This window comes from Asterias rubens, chromosome 5, assembly GCF_902459465.1.
Source record: "Asterias rubens chromosome 5, eAstRub1.3, whole genome shotgun sequence".
Lineage (NCBI taxonomy): Eukaryota > Metazoa > Echinodermata > Asteroidea > Forcipulatida > Asteriidae > Asterias > Asterias rubens.
This window is the reverse complement of record NC_047066.1, coordinates 6935347-6946318: the sequence shown is the minus strand read 5'-3', so window position 1 is coordinate 6946318 and position 10972 is coordinate 6935347. Positions and strand designations below refer to the sequence as shown.

At 38.6% G+C, this 10972-nt stretch overlaps 1 protein-coding gene across 1 annotated transcript; it reads right to left on the bottom strand.

Annotated features, from left to right (window-relative positions):
• Window positions 1-1687: 1687 nt before the first annotated feature.
• On the bottom strand, window positions 1688-10568 carry LOC117291014 (bleomycin hydrolase-like). Its single transcript, XM_033772611.1, has 11 exons — window positions 10315-10568; window positions 9383-9537; window positions 8277-8426; window positions 7465-7695; window positions 7040-7132; window positions 6086-6241; window positions 5376-5534; window positions 5018-5085; window positions 4528-4645; window positions 3811-3895; window positions 1688-2345 (listed from the first exon to the last, which is right to left on the bottom strand). The coding sequence occupies exons 1-11, from the start codon at window positions 10457-10459 to the stop codon at window positions 2197-2199; spliced, it is 1509 nt and encodes a 502-aa protein (XP_033628502.1). The 5' UTR covers window positions 10460-10568; the 3' UTR covers window positions 1688-2196.
• Between the last annotated feature and the right edge of the window lie 404 nt (window positions 10569-10972).

Sequence of the window (10972 nt, the reverse complement as noted above, 5' to 3'; positions counted from 1 at the left end):
AGCTTAGCTCATGACAAGCTTAGCACCAAGGGAGAGTGTGATTGTGTTGTGCTGGCAGACTAGGTACTTCAGAGCTTGACTAGGAAACTTGCATAGGAAACTGATGTAAGATACTTGCGCAGTAGGAAACTTGCGCAGAGAGACCTGTAATTCCTGCAGGGGACACGCACCTTTATGAAATTAGTTCTTTGTTTTGTCAACTACCTACTTTATAATTACTGTACATCTCTTAAAATGATTGTGTACCTCCAAATAAAATAAAAAAGAATTTTCAAAATTGTCTAGCTTGCCATTAGAAATGGAGAAGAGTATTAGGAGAAAACTTGTAAATAATACTGACAGAGTAAATTAAAACAAATAATGTGAATAATCACTTGATTTTGCCGTCTCTGCATTTGTTGTTTTCTTAATGGTGTTTTGACTGTTGTTTTAATTTCCCTGCCTCCTAAAATAAATTGATCATGTCATTCTTTAAAGAATTTTTCGTTTTAGAAATTGTTCAGCCCTCCTTCTGTCCAGTCTATTTAACAAATAATGAAAGTGTGCCCGGCAGTTCATTTGCATATTGATCACAAGGTGACCTTTAACCTCATACTTGACTCGTTTGTCGATGAACATTAAACCAAGTACAACCATCTTGTTTTTATTTACTGTAAGTACATGAGGCCGATCTAAGGCTGTATCCAAATTGGTGCCTACAACAGCTACGACTGTTCCTACGGTTGTTGCTTTAAGGCACTGGACACGTTTTGTAATTGTCAAAGACCAGTATTCTCACTTGGTGTAACCCAACATATGCATAATCTGTAATTTTTTTACTTAAATGGTCATCGCAGTTGCAAGAGAATAATGAAAGGTAAAACACCCTTGTTGCACAAACTTTGTGTGCTTTCAGATGCCCAATGAAAGGCTTCAGGCCCGAGTCTGTCATTATTTGGGTGAGAAATAACCTCTTTCTCAAAAACTAAGTTACTTCAGAGGGAGTCGTTTCTCATAATATTTTATACTATCAACAGCTCATTACCAAGTAAGTTTTCTATGCTAATAATTATATTTAGTAATTACCAATAGTGTCCAGTACCTTTAAGGCTTACTTTATTTCATCGATGATGACATGGCAATCTAGCTGTATCCGTAGCAACAGTTGTAACTGCCAATTCGGACACAACTTTAGAGGATGGAAGAAGAAATAGTCAGGCCCCTTTTAGTATATGAAAAACTACAAATACACACATAGGAAACCAGACAAAGAAAGCAACAAAAGGGGCAATAACGACCTGTGGTACAGATGCATGTATCCAATGGGGCGTGTTTTGGCGCTCAAACCAGAATCAAATTCCAAAAAATCCTGTAAAAAGATTTCTTATTTAGAAACCAAAACATTCAACGGCATGTTCTGTTTCATTCTGTTGGACTTAAGCTTGGGCGATATCACGATATTATCGAATATCGCGATATTAATTTGGAAACGATTTCAATATCGGATGGATTTGGTTTTAATCGAAATATCGATATATCGCGATATATCGCGATATCGATTTTATCGCGATGTATTTGCTAGCTGAGACATCTTGCACCCCATAGGTTTGGAGTAAAACCAGAAAAATAGGTCATTAGAACACCTCTCTTATGGTATGACTGTCTCTTCTACAACTTTCACTTGGAGTTTGAAGACTGATGAGGTCAAATTTAATTAATCGCGATTATATCGAACATCGCGATATAATGTCGGCGATATATCGTGAATAAAATAAATCGATATCACCCAAGCTTAGTTGGACTGTTGCCCAAGTAAATCAATAGGGTCTGCACTAAAGCTAAAAATAGAAGCTTTAAGTACCTGGATCTTGGACAAAAGAGTCAAATTTCACTAATGCGTGCATACGTCCAAATTGTATGTTTACCAGTACGACTAACTTCACTACTAGTGTCGATGACGCAGTGATCAGGTAGGTGGTGTGGTATGTTTGTCTGACAGCCGGGTATTTTAAGCAAAAGAGGCGTCATTAGTGCAGAGTGCTTTACATGCAGTACTTGATAATCAGAGTCCAACCATTTGTAAAGTGTGTTAACCGTCTCGCGCTGAATTTTGCTTGAGTGAGCAAGGATCCGAGTAAGTATCCTAGAACAAATCACTTGATAAAATTTGGATCAAAATGGTCGCCAAAACACCCCCCTGTTGATGGCGGCCATCTATTAGGCTAGAGAACCCATGGGATCCCATGCTGGAAGAACCACAGGGTCCTGCTGTAACACGTCCATTATTTCCTGAGATAAAAACTTCTTGTCGACTACGACCTCGTAGACGAACTCTGAGAACCAGTCATCTGTCATTAGGAGATAACCTGGAGGATAGGAACAAAGGAAAATTGTTGGACAACAAGAACATTCTGACATTGCATTGGAATGTCTACTATAGACATAGAATTAAAATAACAAGATCGGCCACGCGTACATATGCAAGTTCTGCACTGGGGGGCAACCATTCGCCCATCTCCAACGCTCATGCAAACCAGCACGTGCCTTTTAACGCGTCCGTAGTGGTTTAAGGCCTATCTCCCATGTTCATTTTTTTGTGCGTTACCACCAGCACGTGACTTTTAGCACGTCCATGAAGAACCAGGAATTTTTGTGTGATGGCTTATGGCGCGTATGTACGCACGGCGTATCTAGGTATTATAATCTATACCTATGGTGTCTACTGTACTGTCCGACGATTCATACCATCCATTGGTTTTAAATGATATGCCAGCCTCTAATATGACACCGTACATCGTCAATCCTCCTACTGCTGACCAGTCAATATCATCCGTTGGTATTAAATGATATGCCAGCCTCTAATATGACATCGTACATCGTCAATCCTCCTACTGCTGACCAGTCAATATCATCCGTTGGTATTAAATGATATGCCAGCCTCTAATATGACATCGTACATCATCAATCCTCCTACTGCTGACCAGTCAATATCATCCATTGGTTTTAAATGATATGCCAGCCTCTGATATGACACTGTACATCGTCAATTCTCCTACTGCTGACCAGTCAATATCATCCATTGGTTTTGAACGATGTGCAACCTGCACTATGATACCATTAATAATGGTATTATAGTTTTATTATGCATCTAAACTGTACATAGTCAACCCTCCTACTGCCTGACCTTTAATATCAACCACTGTGGTTTTGAATGTGCCAGGCTGCAATATGATACCATTGTTGTAAATGCATCAACACAGTACATAGTCAACCCTCCTACTGCCTGACCATTCAATATCATCTAATGTGGTTTTGAATGATGTGTCAGGCTGCAATATGATACCATTGTTGTAAATGCATCAACACAGTACATAGTCAACCCTCCTACTTTCTGACCATTCAATATCATCTAATGTGGTTTTGAATGATGTGCCAGGCTGCAATATGATACCATTGTTGTACATGCATCAACACAGTACATAGTCAACCCTCCTGCTTTCTGACCATTCAATATCATCTAATGTGGTTTTGAATAATTGGTAAACTATCCCTGCCTGCAATATGGTTTTCATGTTGAATGATCACAGTGCCATGTTGGCCTGTTGAAGAAAAGCCATCACTATTAACAAATGTTTAGCCTTTGACAAAGACTCTGCTAGGGTCGAAATGTCGGGCAATTGAATAATATCATTCGCATTGATTAATTAATTTAATCATTCATTAGTAATGAGTTGACTTGCGGAAAAAGCAGTTAGAAATAAAGAAAAATTGTATATTATAAACAAATCATTACTTAATTAACTGGGGTCAGCCGTTGACCTTTATACTGACCTTTGTCCCCTCTCTCTTCACCCCATGAGTTCTCTATTCTCCATTTGGTTGTTTGACTAGTTTCTGAGTCGCCTTCAGTTTTCTCCTAAAATAATAAAAAACAGAAAAAATATTGTAATTCAAACTGGATTAAAATAAATTACAAGTATTACAATCGGAATGGAGTGTTCTCGGAATGGATTTAAAAAAATTCATGAGACAAAATTTTGCATACCCAAGTTACAAACATGTACCTCATCAGATTTGAAAATGGATTTGAAACTTTGTTATTTAAAAAAAACGGTTCACCAGTTAAAAACAATGGACACAACACTATTGGTAATTGTCAAAGACCAGTCTTCACACTTGGTGTATCTCAACATATGCATAAAATAACAAACCTGTGAAAATTTGAGCTCAGTTGGTTGTCGCAGTTGCGAGATAATAATGAAAGAAAAGACACCCTTGTCACCTGAAGTTGTGTGCTTTCAGATGCTTGATTTCGAGACCTCAAAATCTAATTCTGAGGCCTCAAAATCAAATTTGTGGAAAATTACTTCTTTCTCGAAAACTACATTACTTCAGAGGGAGCCCTTTCTCACAATGTTTTATACCATCAACCTCTCCTCACTACTCGTTAACAAGTAAGGTTTTATGCTAATAATTATTTTGAGTAACTACCAATAGTGTCCACTGCCTTTAAAACTCCCAACCCAACAATAATTACATCATACTTACCTCTGTAGAGACTCCGGTGAGCACCATAGCATGAGTCATCAAAGATTCTCCAAAGATGAGTCTGTTGGCTTTATCAAGCGCTGGTAGGGTCACCCCAAACACAAGGTCATAGTTCACTCTGTCAAGTAGAATAAGAAGAATAATTGACCCCTTGCACGCACGTCACACTGTGCCACGCTCACCATTTTGGTTGGCAATAGTTTTACGTGTAAATGCTGCGTCGCCTAAAATGGGCACTTCACTGACACTGCCCACCAATATGGTGCATGCAAGATTATTCTGATGATGACGTCAGGTGAATTTGGTCAATAGTGGCCTGTTATATGGTGGACAATTCTGTAACTCAGTAACGCTTATGGTGCTCGATATCCAAACCAAAAACATTTAAAATAATGATGAGAAACTTAAAAATTATAGACAAAATTGAGAAAATCGGATCACATAAATAATAAGAATAATAAAAAATTAATGAATTTATTTAGTTACTTACGCTTTCAGATCAAGGAGACCAGTTTTACCCGTAAAGTGTTTTCCGACGTCGCAGCCGAACCATACCGGCTGAAAAAAAATATTAAGAAATTATAAATTTATGCAATTTCTTTATGATGAAAAAAACCCAGTTCAATGGGCCTAGTGTGTGTTCTCAGATAAAAACTGACAGAAACATCCTACCAAAGGTATTCAAATGCAAACATGGTATAGCTCCTCAATACCTCAAAGAATTATACCCGATGCAGTTAAGTGTTGTGAAAAGGACATATTTTGTGATGCAAACATTTTCAACCATTTCATAACTCAACAAAGGTTATCGCAGGAGAACAACGTAGCAGAAGTTGAGTGTTAAATACCTCCCCAGATTTGATCATTTCTAGAGAGACTTTCTTGAGTAGCTCAATCGGCTGGTTGTTGTACACTGTCTTGCGTCCTTCCACCATGTTACTAAGATACTCTACGGTATACGCCTTTCCGTAGCCATTGCTGGGTCGAGGGTCATTCACTATGCAGATCTGAAAGAGAGCAGAAAATACTAAGTGACCTGGCCATCTCCTCCAGGTACCACTAGCCTTTAGTCAAGACGCACACGGCGGCGGCACTCCCAGATGTCACACACAAAAAAAGACCAGCGCGAGCGGCGAAGCAGCGAAGCGCTTTTACCAACTCATTTATTTAATCAGCTATTTATGATCATGTAGAATGACTTGGATCTCTTAAGAAGGGAACAGAGGAAAATGCCTCCATGCCCCCCTGGTTTTTGCCTTGGTGCCCCTTGTAATGTTTACTCTTAGAGATTGCCCTTTATCAATGAAAAACTGCCTTTCCCTAACAAGAAAGAAGTATCAGATTATACTGCTCTACCATAGCATTTTCACACTAAGTAAATTATCCTTAAAAACTTGCTTCGCTTTTTTCACATTAAAACTGCTAGCCCTGAGAAAATCAGCGTTGGATTTGAGGCAAGCAAGATAAACCCAGGGTTAGCATACACGAGTACAAATATCTCATGGTAGTATTTTTTTTTTTAGAGAGAGAGAGATCGCCTAACATCACATGTCCCTACCTTATCTTGTAAGTTAAAGACCGGCTTGACGTATTCTTCGTAGAATGCCTTTGGAGCGATCGGCCCAACCTTGTGGTAGGCTTTATTCTTGTCGTGGTACTCCCAGGTTATTGTAGATGGAGGAGTGCCCAAGCATATAGAACATATGCGGTAGACCTAAAGAGGAACAAATCACGTACCAAAATATTAACAGCAAAAGTTATTCCATGTCATTCTTGCGGGATACGAACCAATTTTTGAAAGGAGTTTTTTAAAGGAGTGTTGGCTCTGTGAAAAGCTGTCGCTACGTTTTGACTTTCTTGATGTAGCAGCAGACTTCAAGACACTGCAATTAATTTTTAATATATAAGAACAAAGTATATGTAGAGACACGGTAAGGAGAACCGGTCCTCTAATTAATAAAGGACGAGCATTCACCAAAATACAATCAATAATAATATTATTATTAATAAATGAACAAGCCAATGATGTCTTTATGATATAAAATATAATCTCTCCTCTACAGGTTTTAATGGTAACCCATAGCAAACATACAAAAAGTTACAACACTACAGTATACAATACATGTAGTCTACACAGTGCACAGTAAAAGTTCACAAAAAGGTCAGCACACAGAGGCTAGCAGACGCACGTGTGTCGGTGCTGCCTGGCAATACACACAAAAAATGATCAAAATAGTGAGCTACAAATCACAGATTTCAGGTATAAATGAGAGTCAAAACACAAAATATTACTCACAGATAGCTCAATAAACTTAGCCCTCCCTGAGTATACAACCTGGGCAACCGTTGCGAAGTAAATTCTCAACAACAACAAAATCAACCTACCTCAAAATCAACCTACCTAAACACAAAATATTACTCACAGATAGCTCAATAAACTTAGCCCTCCCTGAGTATACAACCTGGGCAACCGTTGCGAAGTAAATTCTCAACAACAACAACATCAACCTACCTCCGCGACCATTTTTGTAATTTCTTTGTTGATTTCTTCGTCTGAGGCTTTGTTTTGGACCATCTCTTGAAGTTGCTTTGCGTAACCTCTCACCTGAATGGAAAGTAACAGGTTGTACAGATTATTGAATACTGTGACAATAAAAAAAAGACAACTACAAAAAAATATTTTTTAAGAAGGGAATAAAAGAGTGACATTGAGGTTCTAAATGGCCGTTAAAACTGGAAGGGTCGTGGCCGTGCCATAAAGCACAACCATGCAATGTTTATAACGGCAATTTATGAACGAGTCACTACTACGATGTTATTTTGGCTGGTAACACATTTCCATGAAGCAATACTTTTCTGTGCTTAATTCATTTTTGTGCTTAAAGGCTCTATGAAATTGGGCCCAGGTTTGGAGAAAAAAAAATTATAATGTGATACCTTGCTTTTCAGAGTGAGATTCATCCGTCTCGATGCGCATGACGTGTGCGACTCCGCAAAGCACTTCCTGGGAATGACGCCGTACTTCTCAATGAGATTGGTCAGCATGTCCCACTGGCCGCCATCGCACGTCGGATCGGACAGCAGAAAACTGACCAGCCTTCCCTCGACGGGCTCCCCACGACGGAACACCTCAACGAAGGTGTGGAGAAAGTAGTTCATCCTCTCAACCTACAGGGAAGATTGGGAAGTAGATGGGTTTAGAGAACTGCAATAAAAAAGCGACGCCATTGGTTTTTATTTTAGGCGTCTTTTCAGAATAATCGAAGATTGTTTTGGGGACTTGAACAATTTTTTTTTACTTGGGCGCGATTTGAACCAAAGACCTCTGGATTAGGTCTGGTACCCTGTGTGCACACAATGCAGCTTTTGAACAAAAAAAAGGTTTCTCTTCGCAAGATTGCAGCATTTGTGGTAGATGGAATCAGTGACCAGACCAAACAACAAGTCTTAGAAAATCACAATAGACAGATGCATATGTGGGCAATTCCATTGTCAGTCGCATTACACTTTTCTGTGTCATTTCTTGATCTTTGTGCTAGTAGTTCTATATGTGAGATATTCTTTCCACTAAGTTTATAGACTGATTGTACTCAATAACCGAGGCTTTGAAGTTATTGTGGGCTTTGTGCTCTGGATGTAATAACGTTGTAAAAAGCGATAAGTCGCATTACACAAAAAGGGCGTAAAATGCCCTGCAGGTGACATTGATGAAAGTGACATTGAGGAGGGATCAGGTGATGAAATCTTACCTTATCCCAGAAGAAGAGGTACGATTGACTGAACTCAAAGTCTTCGATGTTGACTTTCTTCATGAATGGATTCCTCATGACATTCAGGCATGCGAAAATCCAACAACGGCCACTGTTCTTCTGATTGGATATCGGCTTGCAATCCGCAATCTAAAAGTGGTGGAAATAGATACATTAGATTGTTTAAAAGTTGTGACCCACAGAAAATCAACCTTCCATCCCCAACCTCCCCCCTCCCCCCACCCCCCCCCCCCAAACAAAGATCAACTTGGTTGAATGTAAACTCTGTTGAATTTGTACTCGCATTGTTATAATTCAGTTTCTTATTTTGTCCATACAATTGTACCTGATAAGTTTTTAACTAGTGCCATTTGTTCAGCACCCTAGAGCATGTCAACATGATAAAGGCGCTATATAAGTTTTGGTATTATTCATACTTATTATTCATAAATACCTCAGACAGTTTTGCTATTCCTATTGGTGGAGAGCGAGTCACGTGGGTGTGTATAAACCTTTGTTTATGAACAGTAAAAAGTGTTTAAAACATAGGCGTGACACACAAGCTTGCACCTGTTCTTATAAGAAAGTTTCTTCATTCCTATTGGTCGAGAGCAATGACTGAAACAGTTGTGTCACATCACGCGATACGCGCGACGCGCACAGCATTCCCTTGTAAGAAGTTGTTTACCCAATCGGGCCGAGGGCCTTACCATTTCATAGCTGGAGGGGTGTTGTGTTGAAAGAAATCATTGAACAGGTATTTATGAATGGGAATCAAAGTGTGTTGAATCGGTTTTCAACTAGTGGTTTAAACCCGCCGAGGCCTAGTTCTTGATAATTTACCTCGACTTCGTCTCGGTAAAATTATCAAGAACCAGGCTACCTAGGGATTAAACCACTAGTTGAAAACCTCTTCACCACACATTGGTTCCGTTATTAATACAGGCCTGTATGCTTCATTTTTGAAAGGGCAGGGGCACCAAGGCATTTTCTACTTGGTAAAGGGCACCCAATGAGGGGCATGGATGCAATCGCCTTTGTTGCCTCCATGAAGTATCAGGCCTGTTGTTATTACGATACTTGTTTTACTGGTTATATTATGTCACCTTATGTTGGAAAGCGTGTTGTGTTTCCTGCACAATGGACGAGTCAACGCACACCTCAAGTGGGTCAAACTTATACGCAACATTCTGAGCCAACTTGTTCTTGGGGTCGGAGTTGAACTCGGCCTTGAATGCCTCGACTTTGGCCGCTGTCAATTCTAAAAACAGATAAGAGAAAAGTGTTGTTATTGCAAAATTTCTATTTCTATTACTTAGTCTAAGAAATGAGATGATTCAATTCAAATCTCAAAAAGACAAAAGACAAAAATGTAAAACAAATTCACTAGAAATGGGACTACATCAACCTGTCAGTGTGTTTTGTGGATAACTTTCCATATGGCGCCACCACTTTTTCACTCATTTTTACAAAAACTCAGTGAGGTAACTTAGATACTATATATTATTCATATCAAATGAAAAAGTGGTGGTCCTATACGGAAACTTTTCCTCTTTTATTCTAATATTAAACATTGTGCAGTGTTTTGGGGACTTGTTGGAGTCCAAGCAAACGTTATGAACTTTTTAAGACTTTATTTCCCTTTTAAAAAATCCCATATGCAGCTTTAGTTGGAGGTCCTTGAAGTTCAAATAATTTTCTATATAACAACAGATACTTGTTGTGTACTCCTCAAAGAGGGCGCTGTTAGTGTTAGCGTGGTAAGATTAACCTGCTTCAAAAAAGCATTGAAAAATAATAATATTAATAAAGGATAATAATTAATAAATACTAAATAAATATAAAAATAGCGCTCTTTAGTTTTTTTAGTCTTTTAATTCATGAATTCAACAAACAACTGCAAAATTAAACACGGAATACACAATAATGAATGGAGTAAAGTGAGAAAAATGGTAACGAGAACAACAACAAGAATCAAGATATCAAACCAAAGGAAGATGATTTATTTTGATCAATAACAAAATTAAAATTTACAAACCTGCCATTTTGTTATTGTTGATGTTTGGCTTCGCAATGTCACTCTTCCTCTTTTTTGAGTGCGACGACTGTGTTATTGATGACGTTGTTACAGATTTCCAGAAAACCCTTGAGAAGCTAATATTTTGTACACGACTACCAATCATGTGTGTGGGCCCTGAGCTGAGTCCTAGCTCACTCGCTGCCACAAGAAAAAAAATCAATAGAGCTTCGGTGAATAAAAAAAGACTTGTGGCTATTAATATTATTGCAAAATAATAACATTGACACCACACAGTGTTGCTTAATCATCTGCGGTATGATTTATTAAAACGTAAACAGCAGGGCAAAATTTGCATGAAAACGAGTGAATTTTTGTTGAATATTCATGATTGTTAAGTCAGTGGCACGTTCAAACTCACTGCAATGTGAAATATGAGCCACGCCTACTTTTTGATGATGCTGTATAAGTTATACCCTACAGGTTGTGATTTAAGCTAATGTTTATCAGTCGGTGCCCTGTTTTGAAATCTACCGCACAATTAAAAATTACTCGTTGAGTTATGGCCAGCTTGATAATTGGGAAGTCAGGGAACTTTCAGTTTCTCGAACTTGTTCTCATGACTCACAATCGGCACAAGAGTCTCCTAGCAAATAACATACGGAGTTCGAGCAAATAA

Bases quoted from the DNA above. Each gene is read 5' to 3' on its own strand.
- LOC117291014 (XM_033772611.1), bottom strand. From the start codon at position 10,459: ATGATTGGTAGTCGTGTACAAAATATTAGCTTCTCAAGGGTTTTCTGG. The intron at 9,538-10,314 runs GTTTGTAAATTT...ATCTGTTTTTAG, and splicing joins CAACAATAACAAAATGGCAG to AATTGACAGCGGCCAAAGTC. The intron at 3,896-4,527 runs GTAAGTATGATG...TTATTATTTTAG, and splicing joins TCACCGGAGTCTCTACAGAG to GAGAAAACTGAAGGCGACTC.